Here is a 26,191-nt window from a genome sequence, read left to right as displayed (position 1 = left end):
ATATAATATTTAGCATCTATTCAAAATAGTCAGGATATTTATTTTAAATATTTCAAAGATTTTATAATTGATTTTAAAATTTAAAAAAAAAGTTTTAACCAACATTTAAAATCGATTTTCTAAAGTTATTTCACAAATAAATATTAATATCTATATATTTATTGCTCAATATTATTGTTTTTTATTTATTAATATATTAATAATTAATAATTATTAATAATTAATTAAAATTGAACAATTTTATGTAAAAAATACATGTAAAAAATCATAAAATAGTATTTAATATACAAAACATATTAAATTAATTGAAAATTTTTAACTGTAAAAATGACATCTTTTTTTTATTAATTAAATTTAATGATATTTTTAAATATTAATTTCTTCAGAAGAAACAAAATTCCATTATAATAAAAATAAAAACATAAATTGATTAAACATATATATATACACATATATAACAATAACATATATATAATATATTACATATATATATATATATATATATATATATATATATATATATATAATATAACAATGACATATATATTATACCTTCATCATATACTTTTTTTATATTATTTTCATTAATCATTAATTTTGATATTTAAAAAATTATTTACAACTATGGTATATTATTTACATTTTATTATTTTATTTTATTATTTACAATTATAGTGTAATATATTGATTTAATTAACAACATAAGATAAACATTATATACAATTCAATTCAACATATATTATAATTTATTTTATTAATTTATGCGTCTATTTAAAATTATTTGCAAATCTAATAATATAATATTAGTTTCAGATATAATTGCAATGTTTAACAATTTATAAAAAATGTATAAAATGACAAAATAATATCTTTTTTTGCGATGACTATAATTTTATATATAATTGTATTTTAATAAAAAAGAAAAATAGAAATTAAATATACAGTAGTGATAAAAAGAAATATATCATTAAAATTATATAAAGAAATAAGATATATTTAATAAAATAGATATATTTATTTTAATCATAATATAGTTATTAATGATAATTAATAACTATAAAATAATAATAATTATAACGATGAATATTACAATAATGAGTTTCAATATGACAACAGTATTGATAGGTTGATATAGATTTTTCTTGTGCAGTAGAAAATATGAGTTTTTAAATGCCTAGAAAAATGAAAAATATAGATAGAAAAGAAAGAATATGAAAAAGAAAGAAAAAAACAAGTAGAAAAAATTGAAATTAACAGAAAAAGATTGTGAAAAAAAAAACGAAGAAATTTAATTGTATCTGATTAGCAATTAATAATCGAACCTAAATGAAATTTTACAAACAAAAATAAACTTAATATCAAAATAAAATTAACAAAATAGAACAAAAATTATTAGAAGAATTTTATTATTATTAAAAAAAATAAAAATAAAGAAATAGAAAATTTGTATGGATTTAATTACCGAATCCTGAATTACAAGAAATCCTTTAAAAATGCCTCAAATTTGATGACAATTTTATAGTTGTCACACATACCATAATATGTATTCATGTTTTGAAATTGATATTCACGATTCATTCAATAATTTTGTTTTAAAAATATTGAAATTTTTGAAATTCTATTTATTGTTTGAATAAAAAAAGATGATATTAAAACAAAAAATCTTAAAATATATCGGAATTAAAAGATGTCTGCAAATGATTGTGAAATTCTGACGATATTTCAAGTGATGAAATCATCAAGATAAAAATGCTCACTTAAAATAAATCTGATATTTCAGATTAATTGATTGATAATGCGATTTTTGAATAATGATCTGATAGAAATGATGATTGGTGTCGTGTGCAGTTGAAACGTTTAAATATAGAGATAGATATGGTGACAATATAAACTTCTTTCGTGAAGACATAGGGTAAGATCATTATTTCATATTTTATTTTTTGTTTATTAAGTAATAATTAGTATCTTAATCTCAATTCAATTTTTTTTATTATTAATATTTTATTTTAGTTTTATACTTAAATTTGTTTTATTTATTTTAAATTTAATAATAATTAAATTTATATTATTATAATTTCAATATCTTATTTAAATTATAGTAATTTTTTTTTATGTTATTATTATTTAATATTTTTTTTTAAATACAAAGTTTTAAATACAAATTTTTTTTCTATATTTATTTAGATTAAAGTTTAAAAAATTTTTTAATTTATGTTCGTTTTAATTTTATAAACATTTTAAATATTTAGTAAAAAATATGAAAGTATAATAAAATAAATATTTTATACAATACTAAAAATTTTAAATTTTTTTTTAGAAGACATTATGTGGAAATTAATTTTCATCGGTTTGCTTGGCTTAGCGATAGCCGAGAAGATAAAATATGATAATTATAAAGTATTCCGTATCGCACCTCAGACAAAAGAGCAATTTGAAATTGTGCGCAATTTGGAAGATGTTTCTGATGCGGTACGTATGTAATATATTTATTTTACATAACATATCAATATTTTTTACTATATAAAATGAAAACTTATAATAAATATTCGAAGAAAATATTTTTCTTTTTTCCATTTATTTTTTAATAAAAAGAAATATTGTTTTTACAAATTTATTTCTTATCTTAATAATAAATGTCTAATATTATTTATTTTAAACATTTGAAATATCTAACAAAACAGATTTCCATAATGTCAAAAGCAAATTATAGTAACATAATTAATAAATTTTCATAATTATAGTTCTCTTTCTGGAAAGAACCAAATGCTGAAGGTATTGCAGATATAATGGTTGCTCCTCATAAAATACCAGAGTTTTATGATATGATGATGAAATTGGATATTCCTTATGATATCTATATCAATAATGTTCAAGATTTGATTGATAGTGAAGCATCACCGATTCAACCTCTAGTTACATTTAATTTTGCTCAATATCATACTCTCGAGGAAATCTACGCTTATTTAGATTATTTGGCCAAAGCCAATCCTAAAGTTGAAGTGGTTGTTGGTGGAAAAACATATGAAGGTCGTCAGATTAAAGGTGTAAAACTTAATTTTGGCACAAATAAACCTGGAATCTTCTTAGAAGGTGGAATTCATGCTAGAGAATGGATCACTCCTGCTACTCTTCTTTACATAACAAATGAACTATTACATAGCAATAACACTGATGTCCGAGCACTTGCTGAATCTCACAATTGGTACATCTTTCCTATCTTTAATCCTGATGGATATGTATATACTCACACAACGGTATATAACTTGATATTAAATTTCATATTCGAAAAATTAAAAAAATTTAAGAAATTTTAGTAATGAAATAAAAATGTCAAAATTTCAATAAAATTATTATCAATAATATTAATAAAATAATGCATAGAATTAATTTTCTAAAACAAAGAATAATTAAAGTTTTAATAAAATGTTCAAAAGTTTGTAAAAATAAGATAAATATAATTATAATTCTAATAGAAAATAAGATAAATATTATTCTAAATGTTACTTATAATATTAATTATAGAATAGAATAAGATTAATTTAAAATATTAAAAATATTTAATTGAAAATATTAAAAATTTTGAAATTTTGATGATAAATTAAAAATACGAGATAAAAATTATTAAATTTTTAAATTTTAAAAGAAAGCTTTATAGCAAAAAATTTTTATAGCATTTAATAAAAAATAACAAATAAAATAAAATTTATTTCTCTTTATTAATTTTACTATTACAAATATATATATATATATATATATATATATATATATATATATATTAAATATTATAAATATTATATATATAGTACATTATATTATATATAATTATATTATATTATATTATATTATATATAAAATTGATATATGTTTTATATTGTTTAAAATTTATTTATATTCATTTTATATTATTTTATTTATTACTTTAATAAATTATATTTCAGAATCGTTTATGGAGAAAAACTCGTAAACCATATGGTCTTTTATGCTATGGAACTGATCCTAATAGAAATTGGGGATATAAATGGATGTGTAAGTTTCTAATTTAATATTTTATATAATTTTTCATAATTTTTATAGAAATTATATTCTTATATTTTAGCTGGTGGTGCTAGCACTAATCCATGTTCAGAAACTTATGCTGGAAGTTCTGCATTTTCTGATGTAGAAACAAAAAGCTTATCCGAATTCATCTCATCTATCTCGAATAAATTTTCTGCTTATGTTGCTTTCCATAGTTATTCTCAACTTCTAATGTTTCCTTATGGTCACACTAAAGATCATTTAGAAAATTACAATGATGAAGTAAGTAAATAATTTGTAAAATTTGTTATTTAATTGTGTTAAAAAGATTAAATTTTTTATATAATTTTTAATATATAATATACACACAAACAAATTTTGTACATAATAATAATATATTTACATTGATTTTTCTTTTTAAAAATTATATTTAAATATTTTTTAAATCATAAATTTTATATTTATATTTTATATTATTAAATGATATTATTAAATGTATTATATGATAAATAGTAATCAGTATAGTTGATAACAATGATGAATTTTTCATTTCTTTATCAATATAATTATGTGAATTCATTGTATTGAGTTGGCAACTAAGTAATTGCGGATTTCTTTTAGAAAATCAAAGACAATTTTTTCATGGAACTAAATAACTTTATTCTGTAATGTGTTGCCCATTTTGATCACTGATCTTTTTCCATCTTTCAGGCAGCATCATAATCCCACGTTCATAAAACTTCTGGTTTTTATTAGCAAAAAACTGAATCAGATACGATTTGATATCATCATCATTATTGAAATTTTTACCATTCAAGGAGTTTTGTAAAAATCGAAACAAAAAGTAATCAGATAATGCAAGGTCAGGATAGATGTGGTAAAACATCTCAACCAAGCTCCAATAATTTTTGCCGAGTGACCAAAGATGTGTGTAGCCTTGCATTGCTATGATGGAATACAACACCTTTTTGATTTGTCAATTCGGGCCGCTTTTCTTCAACTGCATTGTTTAATTTCGTTAGTTGTTCAATGTAGACAACAGAATCGTTGATCGTTCGGTTGGGTGGTAAGAGTTCAAAATAGACAATTCCTTTGTAATCCCACCAAACTGATAACAAAACCTTCTTTTGATGAAGGTTTTTGATGTTGTTTGAGCTGGTTTACGTAGCCTGCTCCACAATCTTTTCCACTTGATATTGTTGTAAACAACCCATTTTTCATCGCCAGTTATTAATCGTTTTAAAAATGGATCATTTTCATTACGTTTCTTTAGCAAATCGTAGCTGTTAATGCTTTTTTTTCAGTTCGTGAGGAACCCATGTATCGAGTTTTTGAACATAGCCAAGTTGTTTTAAGTGGTTTTCAATGCATGTATGTGATACATGAAGTTTCTCTGTAATCTCACGAGTTGTACTGTGACGATCCGAATCGATTATTGCTTTGCTTAGGTCGTCATCAACTTCAACTGAAATCCGCAATTACTTAGTTGCCAACCCAATAGTTTGTACAAACATAAAGAAATAATTAACTTCGTAAATTTTTAGCTTGCAATTGGTAAAAAAGCTATTCAAGCTCTTGCGAAACGTTATGGAACTCAATACCAAACCGGAAATATCGCTGAAACTATTTGTAAGTATACGTTTTGCTTATTTAAATATAATAAAAAATTTATTTTATTTTATTTCGTTTTATTATAAAATAATTATAATATCATATATTTTAATTTTATATCACTAAATGAATTAATTTAATTTGAAATGAAATGAAATATATTTTCTTTTAGTGAGATTAATCTAAAATTTATCTCTCAAATCAATGCAAAATGAATGATTAAAATCATTTAATAACTTATCTTGATTTAGTTCTATGTTTAACTTTGTTTTCAGATATTGCAAGCGGAAGTTCAATGGACTGGGTGAAAGGAACTTTTCACAAACCAATTACTTACACTTATGAATTAAGAGATACTGGTCGCTATGGTTTTTTGCTTCCAGCTAATCAAATTATCCCTACTAGTCAAGAAACCCTGGATTCCCTAATTGCTATGTTTAAAGAAGCGAAAGTTCGAGGTTACAAATAAATATGATCACATAATTAGAAAATATATTAAAACAACATTATTTGTTTCATTAAAATTTACAATAAATTAATATATTAATAAATTAATATAATAAATTTTGTCAAATTTTTTTAAAATATTTATATCATTGTTTTTATACTATTTACAATGTTGTGTTTTAGTAATGTCTGTATTTTTATAATGCCATATTCATGTCATTGGTCACGAACCAATAAAATTTTTTTTAATTATACAATATTAAACAATTAAAATGAACAAATGAGAGAAATATTCTAGATAGCGTTTTGTTGAAATGATGGTCAATGGATATAATGGACATCAGCTTCTATGTATACAAATATATATCTTAGTTGAAAGAACATTTGACATATGTGTACATACAGTTAACAAATTTCCATCCACGTTTAATATTGGCGCGAACAAATTTCAGTCTTATAAAAAAAAATCTTATAAAAAATTATAAAAATTTTAAAAGAATAATACAATGCAAGATATTTTACATATAATTTATTGGCAATCAAGATATCAATTTCATTATAAGTAATAAAAGTGAAATGATTTTTTTGCATAAGAGAAATCTATTTTACTAATTCAATTCTTATTTACTAATTCAATTTGTATATTATTATAATAATTAAGTTCAAAAAATTTTGAAGATTAAAAAGTTCTAAAAATTCTGACAATTCAAAGATTCTAAAATTTCAGAAAGTTCTTTCAAATTGTTAGTACCCTTTAAAATCCTTTCATCTCACAAGATCGCAAGTCTTCAGTGAGATACATAAATAACCAATAACATTGTGAACCAGTCCCTTGATTGAACAATATTTTCTAAGAAAAATTCCCAGAATGAGGAGCTATGCGATCCACAAAATCTACTTTTCTTCCCAAGTGAAATTGATCCGCAAGTGGTAATAATTTTTCTCAAGTAGAATAATGTTGATTGATTAGAAAATATCGTTTTAGACCTCAGACCACATTGACACTCCAGCCATGCCGAATTATTTCTAAATATCTAAATTGAAAGATTGTCCAAATTTTTCTCTCAAAAATATTGTCTTCGCAGCATCACCCTATATTATCTGTTCAATAACTGAACAGATGGAAAATTTTTTTAAATGAAATTAAGTTTTAAGTTTTCATCATTTTTTTTTTGTTTCATATACAATTTTATTTAGAATTATTTTTTCTATAAGATAATATGAATATTTTACATTTTAAAATTTTGCTCTATCTCGTATATTATGAAATTATATATAAAAAAATAATACAATAATACAAAAAAGCATTAATTTTTGTTCTAAAGTGGTATTTTATTAATAAAAAAATATTCATGTATAATTCGTTACAATCTATATTATATATTATATTATATATATTATATTTAATGTTATATATAAAACAATTAATTTTAATTGTTAATTTTTATATTAATTGCATTTAAAATATATTATAAAATTATTTAAAATTATTATAAAATATATGAAAATTTCTATGATTATATATTCTTTTATTTTTTTCATCTTAAAATAAAAAATTATAACATTATTTAAAATATTACGTCATTATAAATAAATTTTAGATAAAATTTATGTTATATTTAAATATATTAAAATATTAGAATATCTCAGTTTCTTTTGCACAACACTAAAGATGACTTTAACTGGATTTTTATATGAACATGCAGGCTTATTTATTAGTCGTTTATAGTTTCAATTTCAGTCATCCCAGAATTTTTTTAATGTATGTTTCATTGGTGATTTTTTCAAAATTTTTTTCTATACTATTCAATATGAATAGCCAAAGGAAATATTTGCAATATGTAATGCTTTATTCCTTTAAAAAAAGTAATAATGCAAATAATACTATAGACGAGATTTATATTGTTTACGGAAATAGTGCTACAATTATTACGATCATCCGCAATTGAAAAGATTTAGAGCTGGCAATTTTGATTTGAAAGATGAAGGCCGCAATGACTTTCCAGCAATAACGAATATGGACTTTATCAAGGCTATGCTCGCTGAAAATCCGCCATACAGTATGCAAAAGATAGTGGTTGCCACTAATTTCCAGGAAAACGATAAATAATCACCTGATCAAGATAAGATATGTCAATCGATATGAAGTTTGAGTTCCAAAGCTATTGACGGAGATCGATTTTATGAACTGCGTCTCTACATGCGATTTCCTTTTTCAAGATGAAACTATTAATTTTGAAAAATATTAAATTGATAAATTGATAAATTGAAAGATATCATAGCAGAGAAACGATTAAAATTGATGAATCGACGAGGTTATCACGACAATGCTACATATTGCATTGACTGTAAAAAAAAAGTTGTTTGATTGAAACGTTCTATCGCATCTTCTGTACTGCTCAGATCTGCTCAGATCCGACTATTGTTTCTTAAAAAATTCTCTCTATGATAAAATGGTTTTTAATCATTAAGCAAAGTAAACGCATATCAAAGAATATTTTGCAAATAAATACCAATAATTTTGGAAAAAGGAAATAATGAGGTTTCCTAAGAGATAGAAGAAGATAATAAAACAAAATGATTTATTATATAACGTAATAAATTAATAATAGATATCGTGAATTCATTTCGTATTAAAAAAAAAAAGAAATTTATAAGACACCCTAATAGTTATTATAATAATACAATTTAAATACAGAAATTATATTATATTATCTTATATTATAATTAATAAAGATATTTATATTAAGATTATATACTATTATAATTATATTAATATTTACATAAATTAATATAGTCATAATAATCATATAATCATAATAATTACAATAAAAATGCAGAAATTTATTGATAGTTTAACAAACTAAATCATATACATACAATAACAAATATATATTCATTTATATTATTTTATGTTACAATAAAAGTAACTAATACTTTCATAATTTAATTGATAATTAACTCTTTTGCCATTGCCCTCAATTTTTTTCTTGAAATTTTTCCTGAAGGAGTATGTGGTAAACTTGGTAAAAATTTTATACCACCACGTAATTTATAGATATCCATCATATTGCTAGCAACCATTTTCGACAATTCTTCCTCAGAAACCTATAAATTAAATAATATATTTTATTTATATAATGTATATATAGACATATCATTTATAGAAATGTTTAATTCTGTTTGAATTTTATATTTAATTTTTTTATATTATTATTAATTTATATTTTATTATTTAATTATCATTTTATAGCATTATTTCATATTGAAATTTTTTTATATATCTTTAATATATCTATAATTAATTGTAATTTATGATATTTAGAATAGATATTCGTTAAAGAAAAAAAAACAAATTCTAATAAACATTAGAAAATGATTTATTTGTATAAATCTCTATCAATTTATTGTATAATTATTTGTATAATTTATCTATGTCAATTTTATAATTAAAATTGATTATATGAAAAAAGCAACAATATAATCCATTGTTTTTTACATTGTACATTAATTTTCAAAACAAATGAATTATTTGCGTTAATCAACACAAAAAAATATTTCTGTTTGAAAATAATTATCTTTCAATTTATGCTTATTAAGACTTGTTTTTTTCATTTTATATTTTTATTTTATAGTTTTTAACCATTATAGTATAAGAAATAGCTAAATATATTTCAGTTCAATTTATAAAACATGCTTTTATTATAATCTTTTGTCAATATTTTATTTTAAATTTAAAATAAAATTTTTTATATACAAAGTTTATAATCATCTCATAATGTTGCTTCATAATGTTTCATTTCAACATATAGTTTATCTATTACATCTATTATCTATTATTACATTATGATATAATATTTATTCTCTTATTTTTAATAAAAATTGAGTATTGCTATATTTACAGAAAACTAGATATAATATATATTATGTTTTGCATTATATACAATTGTCACAATCAAAAAACAAAAAAATTATTAATAAAAAATAAAAAATAATGATAATTTTGTTGAATATTATTTTTTTTTCTAAATCTATTTTATATATTAATTTTATTTAAAAATATTTTTTTTTATTTAAAACTTTAATATTTTATTTATAAAAAGAACAAGACAATGATTATATTTTATCTATATTCTATATAATTTTATTCATATATATTTTATTCAATATATTTTCTGTTATTTCTTATGATTTATTATGTTTTCTTAAGCATTACAATATAATATTTATTTATTAATATTTTCATAAGCAAAAAATATTTATAAAGAGAGATGAATATTTAATATAATTTCTAAATTAATATATCGAAAAATATTCATTGTTTTTTTTTGTTTTTTTAAATGACGCATATTATATAGTTTTTTCTATTCATTTTCCTATAATTCTATTGTTTATCATTTCATTTTCAATAATAATATATCATTTGTTATTTTTCTTATTTTAAACTGCTGAAAAATTACAATATAGAAATATATAATTTTAAAATCGCTTTGTTTATTGATTAAAAATTAATATATTGAAATATTTTAAAATTTTTGATAATATATTCAAAATATAATTCTAGAGATAAAAGATCCATAAAAGAGATTTTTACTATAAAAATTTGTTACTTTATAAATTTAAATATTAAAGAGATTTGATTTTCAAAAATTCAAAATATATAATAAAACATTTTTTCATAATTAAAATTATTTTTATATATAAAAAATAAAATTATTTATTTTTAATTTTGTTTACTTTTCTCTTTGTTTAAAAATGTAAATAATGATATTACTAATAACTGATAATTAATTCGTTAACTATTCGTTAATTAATTATTTAATAGCAAAATAATTATTTTAATAGTATTATTAATATCATATTTACATACTTCTTTATTAGGTACTTTACTGATAAAAGCAATAGGAAGTTCATCATAAATAGGATGAGGTATGCCAACTACTCCCACTTCTAAAACTGCAGGATGTGATTGTAAGAGATTTTCTATTTTATTCGGTGATATTTGATATCCTTTGTATTTAATAATTTCCTTTAGTCTATCTACAATAAAAACTTCTCCGTTTTCATTATAATAAGCTAAATCACCAGAATGTAACCATCCTAGAAATAAAATATTATTATAAATCAACTAATTAATTTTCTTTATTTTGTATTATTTTTGTTTAAAACTTATTAATTTTCAAATAAAATTAAAACTGAAGTGTTTAATATCCGTAATTATTTAATATTTAGAAATGATAAATAAAACTATTAGAATACCATTTTTATCAAATATATTTTTAGTAGCTTCACAATTTTTGTGGTATCCTGTCATCATCGTCCACGTTTTCGCACACAGCTCACCAGTTTGATTCGGACCAAGCGTTTTTCCTGTTTCGATATCTATAATTTTTATTTGGCAATTTGGAATCACAATGCCACAAGAACCACTTGTAGCAGTTGATGATTGTATGGTAATTATACCACCTAATTCTGTCATGCCTGAAATATTATATTATAATAATTTGTATATTGAAATATTAACATTTTATTTATTCTTGTCTGTATATGTAAATTATTCATAATATTTATGTTTTTTAATAGTTTCTTTTTCAATTCACCATATGCCTGTATAATCATAGTATTTGATAAATATTTTTTTATTATATCTTGAGTTTCTCGATTCAATGCAGATCCACCAATAATGGCAAATTTTAAATTGGAAATATCATAATCGTGTAAATAATCATATCGTACAAATCGATTTGCCATGCTGGTACTTAACATTATCCAATCAACCTGAAAAATAATCGATAAAATAAGAAAATAATTATAGAAGAATTAGAAGAATCATGATCTTATATAAAATTTTGCAAAAAATGAAAATACATAAATAATACATATTCGCTGAAAAATAATATACTTACTTATATTTCGAAAACAAAAGGAAATTAAGAAAATCAATATAGAAATAAAAGTACAATTTATTAATTTTAGAATTGTATGTTAATTTTTATTTAAGAAAATTTCTCCTAAGTATAGATTTCTATATATAATTTTCCATGATTGATTTTGTAGATCTTTCAGAGTTGATTGATTTGTCTGATTTTATATTTGAAAGGATCATGATAATAGAGAAAAATAATTCAAATTTATTTAACTAAATTTACCAAAATATTCTATGTACAAAACATTTTAGTGTACTAATGCGAATATAGTATATAATATATATACGAATATAATGTATAATAAATAATATACTATTTCTACAAAGTTGAGAGTGTTTTAAACTTATTCAGTTGTCTCTAAAAATAATATTCCAACAAATGTTTTTTTTTTAAATTTTTTTAAAAATTAAAGAGATTAATCAAGTGTAAATGTTTTTAAAGCAAATATCGAAAAAGTTCTAAACAAATCTAAGAATGTTATAACAAATATCGATGCAAAAGTCTATGTTTCTAAAATAATTCTAAAGTTTAAAATATGAATGTTTAAAAATTATAAAAATAAACGAATTGTATAACACAAAATAAATATGATTTAAGAGTTCTAATAAACATCAATGCAATTCACTATTTCTCTCATGCAATGTATTATTAATTTAGATTTTCTTTTTATTCAAAATTGCAAAAAAAAATAAAAAATGAGTCATAAGAAGATAGATTCATTCTTTGGAAGATGAATAATCTCTATAAATGATGTAAATTCCTTTTTTTCCTTTTGCTCTTGTTCCTCCTTCTTCTTCCCCATTTCTTCCTATTGCGCAATTTGGAATTAGTTATAAATAAATGGCCGCAAATAATGAATTTTCTAGTAGGTTAAGTCCAAACGTCTATGATTATTGAGAATAATTAGAATCCATAATACTTTAAATAGTTCTATGGTGACATATTACCCGTTTATAAATCAAAGAACTTTTTAATTTTTTCTAGATATTTAAGATAGAATTTCTATATTCAATTAAACTTAAGAATTATAATCTGATATATTATAAAGTCATCCATTGCTTGGCTTAATTATTAGGGCCTAACAGTATGTAAAAGAGATTAATCAAGTGTAAAACAGATTGATATGAAACTGGTTCAATTTTAATTTTTTTAAATTGAATCTTTGACGAATTATTATAATATATCAATGTGATATTTCAATATAATCAATAACTTATATATTTCATATATTTGTAACGAAAAACTTTTGATGACATATGAGAATGATCTTTCTACATTCTTTTATTACATTATATTCTTTTATTTCGATATTATAAACAAATATGTATTACTTTTCAATCAATTATTAATTTTATACGTATATTTCACGACAAAATTATAACAGCCTATGATTTTTAATATTTTTTGAGACTAATGCAATATACCCAAATTATACACTTATATAAAGTATTCTCTTCTTAGAATAATATATAAGAAAGCTAATTACAATTTATATTTTTTTTTATTAATTTGACTTGTTTATATGAAAAATGAGTGTATCAAAATAATAAAAAATTCAAAAAAATTTGAAAATAATAAAAAAAATAAAAAGTTTAATAAAAGAAAATAGAAAGAAGAAATGAAATAGAATAATATTTTATATATTTTCATGTACTGAATCTAAATGATTTTGAAAATTGTCTGTCATGTTAGGTTTAGACAATAAACGAATAAAAAATGTCAATTTTTTAAAATTTCATCGGAATCAATGTATTATAAATTATAAACAATTAAAAATAATAAAAATTGCAGCCTAAAATTAAAAAATTTTTATATTTTTCAATGCATTTATTGCTTCTAAAATTAACCGATTTTAATGAAATTTATAGCATGTATATAATTGATATAAGTTTATAAAATATTAAATATTAAATATTAAATATTTTTTCATTAAAAATTCAAATAAAAAAAATTGAAAAAATATTCTTTACTCTTTTTATTTTTCTTTAATTTAAAATTTCAATAAATTGCAATTTAAAAAAAATTTTTTTTATCATTTAATAATCTGTTTAATTTCTTTAAAAAAAGTCATTAATTATTAAGTTTAATTTTAAAAAGTTGTCATGTTTTAAAAAGTGTACCAATATTTTTTTGACTGATTTTATATTAATATATATATTAATATTTATATTTTGTATTATATTTTATTTTATATTATATAATATTTCATATTATATTTTTAACATATATTATTATAATAATTATATTTTTAACATATTTTATATATACTATATTTTTAACATATATTAATTTTAATAGAATAAGACAATGATAAAAAATGATTTCAATATAATTTTTGAAATAATTATAATATAATTACTATATAATATAATTACTATATAATATAATATAATTACTTAATTAATTAATATATTTATTATAATTATTTTATACAAAAATAAAATAAAAAAATTTAATTTCTATTTAAAAATATTAAAAATATTAAAAATAAAATATTTAAAAATATTGATAATTTTGAAAAGAATAATTTATTAATAAAGTATTTAAACAACAAGCATTAGAAAAAAATATTCATTTATATAAATTTGCAATTAATTTAAAGAAAAAATTCATATTATTTAATATGTATATTTTCATATGCATGTATTGTATAATCATTTTTATCGTATCATTAATTGTATCAAATGTTCACATTTTGTTAATCTGATTTCATTGCATATCTTCAATTTTATTTTAAATTTTTTCATGTGAATTAATTTTTTTTGCGAATTAATTGCTTTAAATTTTCTACAATTAGATCAATTATTTATTAATTTATTATTTTTATTATTCTTTAAATAATCTTGCACTTTTTTGCAGCATTATCATATCGAAAAAAATAAAAATCCGTATACTAATTTTCTATATTTGGAGTCTGAGAAAATTTTCTAAAACTTGTGTACATATTTCGGAATTGACATATCATATCATTATTGATTTATATATCATATGTTCATGATATCTTAAGTTATTATATCATATATATATAATATATTATATAAGAATCAAAAATTTTTTTTTTTAATTTAAATAATTTAAATAATTTTAAAATAATTGAAAAATTTAAATAAATATAAAATTTTAGTTTTCTTTTAAACAAACTATTTAGTATATATTCTAATATATATATATATATATATATATATTAAAAAAATAAAAAATTATATATATATAATTATTAAAAATCACTTTTTTTCAATTATCTACAATCAAATATTTACATTTTTTATATCATTTTAAATATTTTTTCATATGTTCTTATGTATGCAATTATACATGCACATAAAAATGTAACTAAATATTTTAAATAAATTGTTGTTCATTTTTTCTTAGATTAATTGCAAATTTTTTTAGATGAATACTTTTTTTCAGAATTTTCATTAATCAAATATATTTTTTTCTAAAAAATATTTTGTTTGTTCATTGTTTTTTAATAGATAATAAAGAAATATTTTTCATGTAATTTTTGTATTTACTTTATATTCGATCAATATAATAATTTATAATAGACTAAATCAAATATGATTATAATTTTTTTATTTATATTTGTTACTAAGACCAAGTAGCGGTTATATGCGAATAAGAAAAAATTTTTCAAAATCGTATTTTCTATAATATATTCAAAAATCATCAAAATTGATTAGGAAACCTTATTTCTAGATAATTATCAAAATAAAGCTTAGAAGATATGAATACGATAAAGAGATTATCTAATTATAATACAATGAAAAATAGATATAATTAATAAAAAACACTTGTGGAGAATAAAAACAATTGTAAGTTTTTAAGTTTTATAAACTTGAAAAGTTTTAATTAAAAAGAAATGATTCAAAGTTAATGCAAAATATTATATATATATTTAAATATTATATATTTTGAAAAAAATATATAATCTTTAAAAAAATATATAAATATATAAATTAAAAGTAATATATAAAATATAATATATAAAATATAAAATTGTTTAAAAAATAATAGACTATTAATAATGATATAAAAACTATAATAAATAGTAACTATAAAGAAGAATAGGAATGCAAAATATTTAAATTTATTCACTTTGCATATTACTTTATCATAATTTCTTAAATGTATACTACTATTTTATCATTGATTTTTAATCATTTTATCTTATATAAATTTTTTGGACTGTATTCATGGAAAATTTGTTTAAATCTTTTTTTTTTTGTATACTATTTATTCGCTATATTTTTTGAAATTCATTTTAAAGATGACATATGACTGACTCTATAACCGAATTTGGAATTAAATTAGTAAATATCGAGAAATTTATTTCAGAGAATTATTTTTTTTAAGACGTGGTCTTAAGGTTCTGTTTTTTAATTGTGGCTTATATTTATTAGAAGACCAAAGAAAAAGAATAATTTTTCTCAATTAATTTTTTTATATAGGATACCTTTATGCAGAAATCTTTTTATGGGAAATCTTTATGAAGAATATTTTTTTAGAGACTTGATAGTCTTCTTGGATTCAGATTCTTAATTATTTTTATCTAAGAACGAATAGAAAGAAAATAGAATTTTGCTTTAAACTTTTGTAAAATTAAATTATTATATAATAACGGTTTTAAGCATTAAAAATAATATATTTATTATATTAAAGAAAATTTAAATTTTTAATTTTAAATTTTAAGAATTATATTTTTCATTTGCTTTTTATTATTTTTTTTTTATATATTTTTATTACTCTATTACATATAGTGTAAATTAACATATTGATTTCTATTGCAATATAATATTATATTAAAATATATTATTATTATTATATTATATAATAAAATATTATAATAAATATAATATTATAATAAATATATAAATATAATATTATATAAAAATTGATATTTCAAAAACATTAGTAAATTAGTAAACTAGTAAGTAGTAGTAAAATCTTGATTATCAGGTCATTTATTATCCAAATTCTTTATTATCAGAATGTTCTATTATCTGCACAATACTTTGTATTGTTCATATAGATATAGCCTATGTTGTATTTACATATTTTCTTCTATCATTGAAATAGAATTATCAAAATAGAGTTTCTTCACAACATTTCAATATAAAATGTTGATGTATATATATATATAATATATTTAAAATATATATAATTTACAGAATTATATATGTTAATAATGTCATTTAAATGAAAATAAATAAATTGATTGAAATAAAACATGAAGTTTTTAAAAATTATATTAGAAAATAGCAAGTGCAACAAATTTAGCAGAAGAATATGATGGAAAATTAACAATCTATGATATAAAAAATAAAAAATAAATAATAGAAAATTATTTAAAAATAAAAGATATTGACTAATTAAATATTTTTACTTCTCGAAAAAATTTAAAGCTATTAAAAATGATAATTTAGATATATATTAGTTTTTATTAATTTAAAAATAAAAAAATATTTATATCATATATGAAAATGATAGAAAGCTTGAGAGATTAATGAAAAATTAAAAAGAGATCTTAATTTTAAAGAATTTTGATAATGATTAAATTTATTTCATTGATAAAATTTAAATTATGTCATGGTATTCATTGAATAGAACAAAAGCTTTCTATAAATAAAGCTTCTTCTATGACTTCAAAATTAATTTTAAAAAATTTTCTACAAGAAGAGAAATATGCATTGAAGAAAAACATTTATATCGATGAAACAGCATTAATATAAGAAATATTATTACAAAAAATTTTTAGTTTCTTATTGTGAGAAATCGATTCCTGACTGAAAAGAAAGATCGCGTTATTGCATTTGGTTTTTACCAATTATTAATAATTCTGTTTTACTAATCTCTTATTTGAAGAAAATAAATTGGAATCTTAAATGCATATCATAATTATCTTAAATTGAATCATAAATTTTCTTCTTATTATCATCAAATTAAAGATAAATAAAAGAATTTCAAAGATTTAAAATGGTATATCTCGACAAAAAAATTATTAACTATAATTGATCTTTTTCGATATTAGAGGATTATAAAAAGAGAAAATTTATATGAATATAGAATGTCCCAAAAATGTGAGAACATCATTTTATTCAACTAGAGATTTCTAAGCAATATTGTTTTTTATAAAAACTTCCATTATTACTTTATAACTTGTTAATACGGAACGCATAGCCTAGTCAAATCGTAGTCAATCGTGTTGATCGTGATGTAAAATAAAATAATTACGTAAACAAATCGAAATAATATGAAGAAATTACGTTGAATATTTATAATTTAATTTATTCGTTACTCGTGATATAATTTAATATAATTTTTTATATATAACAAAATTTTATCTATAATAAAAATAAAATTTATAATAAAAATATATAATTTATACATAATAATTTTTATTTTATTATATAAAATTTATTCAACATACATAATATTTTTTTCACATATTGTTTGTGTTCGATACCATATAATCAATGCTATTGTCATAGCTGATTAGCCAATTTTTTTATTAATAATTCGTTAACAAAACTTGTAAAACTTTTGCAAAGAAAAATATTTAATTTAAATTATTTCAAAATTTTTTCTATATTTTTGAGATATTCTGTATATGTAAAATACATTAAGAAAATGAATTTTGAGAAAATTTTAAAGTAAATTTTATAGTATCATTTTGTTCGATAGAAATTTATACATTACAATGATATGATAATTTATTCTTAACTTTAAATTTTTTTAAGATTTCTTTTACTATCTGATTAAAAAAATATATATATGTATAATTAGTTGATATATATTATATTATGTATTTGTATAATAAATTGAATTAATAATTCTTAATAAATACCTTATATTTTTCAATTATTTCGCAAGCAATCTTCTCATTGAATTCTGGTGCACTTATTTTCTTGATATGGAAATAAATACTTTTGAGATTAAGAAACGATCCACTAATCCAGTACAAAGGAGTAAACCACAATTGTGTTTGAATACCATAAGGAAAACCTTCTCTTAGTTCCATAATATTCAAAATTGACTTATGTGAAAGTTGTACGCCTTTAGGCATACCCGTTGTTCCAGATGAAAACATGATCAAACCAGTATGTAAGGGATCGTCAATATCAGTGCATTGAAAATTAGCTACAGTTGATTTATCATGATATTTTAATGTCTCCGAAAATGGTATTATGCCAGGATAATAGCCAAAACATACTAGTTTTGTATGATGAAGTTCAATTTTTGCCGCTTCTAATGCGATTTCTGCTGATCCTTCATTCACGAAAATTACTTTTGGTTGAGATAATGTTATAAAATGTCGTGCCATATCTATAAAGTTGTATTTCATTTATTACGAAACTATATAATTGAAATCTTTCATAATTGAAATATATTAAATATATATAATTACATATATTATATAATACGATTATTATATTAAATTAATATAATTTTTTTCTTCTGCCTTCATTAACATATGATCCTTTATATATATTTCCTTTTATATATATATATATATATATATATATATATATATATATATATATATCTTTTATATATATTATATCTTGATTTTTCTTTTTTAATCATTTCTTTTAAATCAGATAATTTGTATATAAATTGCATATATATTTTTCTTTATGATTTTCAATTTATCAATTTTTAGAATCAAGTCAATATATAGTTATATATAACTATACTATTTTATGATGCAAATATTTTTGCATCGATTATTCTAAAAATATTCTAAAGATATCGTAAAGATAATTTGATAATCGTAAATGAATAATAATTAAAATTTAAAATTAAAATTTAATTCAAACAAAAAATTATGAATTTAAAAAGAGATTATTGAGATATGTATGTCGAAAATAATCACATATTTCTAAAAATACAAATAAACGATTTTTTTGTTTTAATTTAATTAGATTAAATTTTTTTCTAAAAATTGAAAGTATAAGCTTTAATTCGTTATAATTAATTCGCGATAATTTCGAATTTTAATTTCAAATGAAATATAAAACAATGCAAAACAATTGTAAATGCAGCTTTATGTTTATATAATTTAATGCTTTTTTCAATATTGTGGTTTGATGATTATATTTGAAAAACATGAATTTTTGATTTAAAGGAATTAAAAGAGAAGGGAAGTGAATATATTGTGAATATAAAATCTTTACTTCAAATCTTTATTAATTTCTAAGATATTAAAAAAAAAAACTTTTGATATAATTTTATTTATATGTGCATGCAATTAAGATGTTTATCTATTATTTCTATTCACATTGTAGCGTTCAAAATGTATAATAAATATAATAATAAGTATAATAAATGTATAATAATAAATTGATTTCCTTATGATAGGCTTAAAATGTCTTAAATTCAATGTTACTTAGACATTCTATAGATCCGAAGAATCGAAAAAAATTATAATGATGGAATTAACAACGAATAGCAATATTTTCTATCTATCATTGTAATTATAATCTATAAGAAAAATCTCTTCATCATAATTTATAAGAAAATAGATTTTTAACCGATTTACTTATTATAAGTTTTGAATGCTATGTTTATAGCATTATATAACTATGATCTGTTTATAGAATAGAAAAATCACACCATTGCAATATACATTTCAAAGAATATACACATATAAACAAAATTTAATATATTGTAGCAAAAATTTTTTATTAATATTTCGAAAACTATAACAATAAAGATTTGAAGTTAAAATTTTATTCAAGCTTTTTTTCCTTTTTTCTTTTCACCTCAAATTTTTAATTTGTTTGGAGTGAATATCTCAAATTTGATATTTATTCAATTGAAAATTTTTCATTAAAAAAAGTATATAATTTGAAAGTCATAAAAAAATTTTTAATATTATGATAAATTACATCTAAACAATGATTTATATTTTTATTATTGAAAGTTAAATTGAAAGAGTTTAAAAATTTACAATTTGTATTTATTATTACATATGTCCTAAAGAAATCGTCAACCATTCACACGAAACAATACATGGGTAAGAAGATTAAGTTTCTAGTTCCAATAATCCCTTCCAAAGAGATCCATTTGTATAAAAGTAAAATCTTATATCAAATTTTATATCTACAGAAAACATATGAAATTGTAATATAAATTAAAAATTTGATGGTATATAATGTTTTCAAATTAAGATTCTTTTTTCAGATATATACTTATATAACTTCTTATTACATCAATCATGAGGATGATTCGAAATTATTGAATGCATAACGAAAAAATTTAAAAGTGTAAACAGACAACTTAAATTGACTTATATTTTTATAATATAAATGAGAAAATTTTTTCTTTTTTATTTTAAAGATTCGACTGAAAAGAAACATTCTGACACAAATATTATGTATTTGATATTTTGAATATACATTTATTTTTTGCATTCTAATCATTCTTTCGTTTTATTGTTTTATTCTACTTCGATGCTTCTTTTCAGCGATTTATTTGTAGATATGATGGATTAATAATGAGAATGTGATAGGTGAAGCAATGAATTATTAATTTGATTAGTAACTTACAATCTCAGTATTATAGATATATTATATTTATTATTATATATTTGATATAAAAAAGGAATATTAATAATCTTCAATTGATCTTAAATTATGAAAATCAACTATTTTTAAAATAGTTATTTACACTTGATATCGATAATTAATTAATACAATATTTTCTTTGATGACTTGTTAAAAAATTCAATATCCTCCATGATTTTTATAAACTTAAAACATATTATTATATATATATATATTATTATAAGGAAATCATATTAAATATTTTTTATATATAATATATACAATACAGGTTTAATAAAATCGAGTTATGTTTAATTTTCTACATTGAATTAGCCGATTTAGATGTGATTTAGATTTATTCAGAAATCAATATAACATCACATATTTATGATGTTTATATTATAATAAAAATGTATTTTTTCATGATGAAACAAATACATCGATTAACATTATATCGATGTATTATATATTATATATTTTTTATTTAGATCCGATTATTCTTTTTGACTTTTCTTATATTTCTTATGTGCATATATCTCAATAACATTTTTCAAACTTATTAAAACTCATAAAGAGATAGATTTTCAACAAGTTATTTCTCTTTGTATATTTGTTCATCGTATGATATTGTTAAATATAATATATATAATAATATAAAAATTAAAAAAATGCGATTGTAAATTAAATAATTTTGTTATTTAAATGTCTTTTATGACTAAAAATTTACCAATATTCATCAGATGATCCCATGGATTGACAATGGCACCTAGATAGAGTGTAGCAAGAAAAGGAATTATACAATCACGGTGATTGTGTGAACAGATTGCGACAATGTCGCCTTTTTTCACTCCATGTTTCTGCATCCAAAGTGCACATTTTATTGTCCGATCGCATATATCGGAAAAATTATCTTCGATTCCTGAAATCGCATCAACCTGAAAAATTTGATTATTTGAATAACTGATTGGACAAAAATCAGTCAAAAAGTTATTTCCAAATATATCCAATCTTTAGATTTAAATGTGATTTTTCAATTTTATTTTATATTTCTGATGATATTGCAAAAAAACTATTTTATTTTTGATTTTTTTGATCATTTTTAAATATATTATATAAAATTAAAATTTTTTTCCATACATAATAAATGATTAATTTTAATTTTTGAGTTATTTGCAAAAAAAGATAAATTTTGCAATAAATTCAACAAATATATATAAACAAATAATAATGTACATATCAATATACAATTGTCATTTATTAATCATTTATAATATAATACGTTATAATATTATCAAAAATATGTAATAGAGAAACTATATTATTATATTACATATAATGATACTATACTAGTATTTAAGGAATTCTCAGAAAATCAAATTTAAATTATTATTTTTTTTTATTATTTATTTTTAGAATCTAGTATTTTTCTTTCTTAATAATACTTAAATTATTAGAAAAAAATATTCTTAATCAAAATTATAAGGTCAATAGCTAGGTCAATAATCAAGAGCTAATACTGAATCACCAGTTTGGCTTTAAAAACTGAACGAAATGCACAATTGAACAAGCCTTTAATATAATTAATCAAGACTATTCTAAAAACGAAAGTACTGTATATAGTATATTTTAAATAAAAAAAGTATTATAAGATTTGCCATGAAGATTTAATATCTAATATAAAATAACAATTTTCAAACGCAATTTACTAAGTAATTAAAATTTTGAAATAATAGAATGTATATATTAGGTCTATCGGAAAGTTTTGTCCGAATCTATGACATCATTTTCGCCACGTATGCACATTATTTATTGCATGTTCGGCTCTATATTTTTATCGCTTAATGTATACATACTGACTAGCAAATAAACTATAATGAAGTTGATTCACATTAGTCTTAAATGTGAAACGATAGTATACCCATGGCGATAAAGTTCATTTACGCCACTGTATTTTATACGAATTTCAACAAGGAAGGAATGCTACAGAAGCATGTAGAAATTTATTGAAAGTGTTTGGTGAAGGTACAGTTTCTGATAGGACATGCAGAAGATGGTACGAAAAATTTGAAACAGGTGATTTCGACCTTTCTGATAAGCCACGTTCTGGGCGACCATCTTTGATCGACGACGATGTTGTTAAGGCAATGTTGGAGCAAGATCTTTTTCTGACAACATCGGAGATCGCAGAAAGACTTAATTCAGCTCAACAAATCATTTCTGACCATATTCGGAAGATAGGATTGGTGTGGAAGTATTCAAGATGGGTGCCACATGAATTAAGTCAGAAAAATTTGGATGATCGAGTTGTCATATGCACATCTCTGCTTGCTCGGAACAAAATCGAGCCCTTTTTGAACCGGATGATAACTGGGGATGAAAAGTGGATTACATACAACAACATTGTAAGGAAAAAGGCATATTGTGAACCCAGAAAATTTTCCACCTCTAAACCAAATTTGACTCTGAATAAGAGAATGTTGTATATATGGTGGGACATTCGAGGACCAATACATTATGAGCTTTTAAAACCGAACGAAAAGCTCAATTCGGAGAAGTATTGTCAGCAATAATTGGATAATTTAAAGCGGTCCAAAAAAAGAGGCCGGCAATGTTCAATAGGAAGGACATCATACTGCACCATGATAATGCCAGACCACACGCTGCTTTAGGGACTCGTCAAAAAATTGCAGAAGTAGGCTGGGAAATTCTGTTGCACCCACCATATTCTCCGGACATAGCATCCTCTAATTATTACTTGTTTTTATCCTTACAAAATTTTTTGACGGGCAAAAAATTCAAAAATGAAGAAGATGTCAAACAAGCACTGGTTCAATTTTTCGCAAAAGATGAAACATTTTTCAAAAATGGGATATACAAATTGCCCTCACGCTGGCAAGAGATCATTAATAATAATGGCAATTATATTATTCAATAAAGTTAATTGGCGATAAGAAAAAATTTGTATTTTGTTTTATTCCAAAAACGGACAGAACTTTCCGGTAGACCTGATATTTAAAAATAAAATTTATAAATTCACAAATATTCATTGTAAAAATAATAACGACTAATAGATAAGTGAAAATAACAAAATTCAAATTAATCAATATTTGATATAATGATAAGAATATTGTAATTATAAGAAAATTGCAAAACAAACATCTGCCATAAAGATAGAAATAAAATAATGCAAAAAATATAAATATTCTGAAATTCCATTGAAAATATATAATATAGCATACACATATTTTTCCTAACTTTTTCGAATCGTTTTTGCAGAATGTAAAAATAAAATAAAATATAAAATAATCGACTGAAATTATAAATATCAAAAATGATGTTAATATAATTTATAATTTCAATTACAAGAATTCGCAGAATATCCAAATTCTTTGATAGCAAATATTTCGAAAACTAAAACCAACTGAACATGCAAAAGAAAAAATTATAGAAATTAGCAAGAATTTTTATTCTAAATAATTATCCTAATTATTAATAATATATTATATATATATATATATACATATATATAGTTGTAAATAAAAATAACTTTTTAATAATTAAATTTTAATGATTAAATTTATCTTTTATTTTATTTTCTATATCAAATATTTTTTTATATTATATTTAATATGTACATGATCTCTATCAATACATTATCTTTATCAAATATACCTCTGTATACCTCTGTATTACTAATATCAGCATTCTAAATATCTTTGTTAAATCTTTTGCATTCAATTTCAAGCATACTATTCTAAGTATGGAATCAAATTGAATATTGCTTTCAGATATTCTTTAAATCGTTAAATGTAAATTATTTATATTAAAAGAAAAAAATGATATTGCTAATATTACTTAATTAGTTACATTCGAACGATAAAGAAAAATTGTTAAATAATTGGATAAAAATTAATATGGAATATCAAAAGGATTTTTAAGATCGATTCTAAAAGTGAAAATAAGTAATGAAAATAAATATAAAAATTGATATATTGATATTAAGATTTTAAGCAATAACGTCACATTAAGTAAAAATAAAATGCAATAGATAGCAATAACAAGAACTGTCATTTCGTTTTATTCTATCTAATGCAAATTTCAATTTTTTTTAATTTAATATAAATCTTTATGAACATTTTTATATAACAATTTTTATATTTTTTTTAATTTTTAGAATTAATCTTCCAAAAATATCCTATAAATATATTAGTATCTTGTATAAAATAAATTCAAAACCAAAAATATATCTACCTGCCAAACAAAGTTTGGTTTGCTTCTAAAAGTGTCGAATATTAATTTCCCTACGCTAGTATATCCATTATCATTCGATATCACTCTTCCTTTCAGCACGTTGTTTTCGATTGTAAACATTCTGTCTAATTCTGTCTAATCAAAAATATAATGTAATCATAATCAAATCATAGTAATATAATAAATAACTGAAAAAAAGTCAAAAATACTTATAAATTATATATTCTTTATATGTCTTACATTATCATCTTTCTTGTCATCGATGCACATATTGATGATTATTATAAAAGTTACACTAAAAAAATCAGAATAAGTTGATTTTAATTTATCAAAGCACTGTAAGTATTTGATGTTTATCAAGCGACTACAAAGAAAATTTTGCAGAGATTT

The 26,191-nt window shown here is 20.2% G+C and overlaps 2 protein-coding genes across 4 annotated transcripts; one reads left to right on the top strand and one right to left on the bottom strand.

The window, feature by feature from the left end:
- Window positions 1-1,809: 1,809 nt before the first annotated feature.
- Window positions 1,810-6,183, top strand: LOC551524 (zinc carboxypeptidase). Its single transcript, XM_623919.5, has 7 exons — window positions 1,810-1,912; window positions 2,318-2,469; window positions 2,742-3,254; window positions 3,939-4,026; window positions 4,097-4,299; window positions 5,562-5,646; window positions 5,904-6,183. The coding sequence occupies exons 2-7, from the start codon at window positions 2,326-2,328 to the stop codon at window positions 6,095-6,097; spliced, it is 1,227 nt and encodes a 408-aa protein (XP_623922.2). The 5' UTR covers window positions 1,810-1,912; window positions 2,318-2,325; the 3' UTR covers window positions 6,098-6,183.
- A 2,715-nt stretch (window positions 6,184-8,898) lies between these two features.
- LOC726362 (4-coumarate--CoA ligase 1) lies at window positions 8,899-26,191 on the bottom strand. Of its 3 annotated transcripts, none has more exons than XM_001122105.5 (8): window positions 26,042-26,191; window positions 25,802-25,936; window positions 22,278-22,485; window positions 18,850-19,328; window positions 11,676-11,853; window positions 11,335-11,556; window positions 10,946-11,175; window positions 8,899-9,183 (listed from the first exon to the last, which is right to left on the bottom strand). In XM_001122105.5, exons 1-8 carry the CDS (start codon window positions 26,069-26,071, stop codon window positions 9,022-9,024), a joined length of 1,644 nt encoding a protein of 547 aa, XP_001122105.4. In that variant the 5' UTR covers window positions 26,072-26,191; the 3' UTR covers window positions 8,899-9,021. The 3 variants fall into 3 exon arrangements, with proteins under 3 accessions (XP_001122105.4, XP_016768746.1, XP_016768747.1); XM_016913258.2 differs by having other exon boundaries at window positions 9,022-9,183; window positions 25,802-25,932; window positions 26,042-26,188; XM_016913257.2 differs by lacking the exon at window positions 25,802-25,936 and having other exon boundaries at window positions 26,042-26,188.

This window comes from Apis mellifera, linkage group LG7 (genome assembly GCF_003254395.2).
Source record: "Apis mellifera strain DH4 linkage group LG7, Amel_HAv3.1, whole genome shotgun sequence".
Taxonomy (NCBI): domain Eukaryota; kingdom Metazoa; phylum Arthropoda; class Insecta; order Hymenoptera; family Apidae; genus Apis; species Apis mellifera.
The sequence above is the reverse complement of the archived record's forward strand: the minus strand, read 5'-3'. Positions and strand labels throughout refer to the sequence as shown.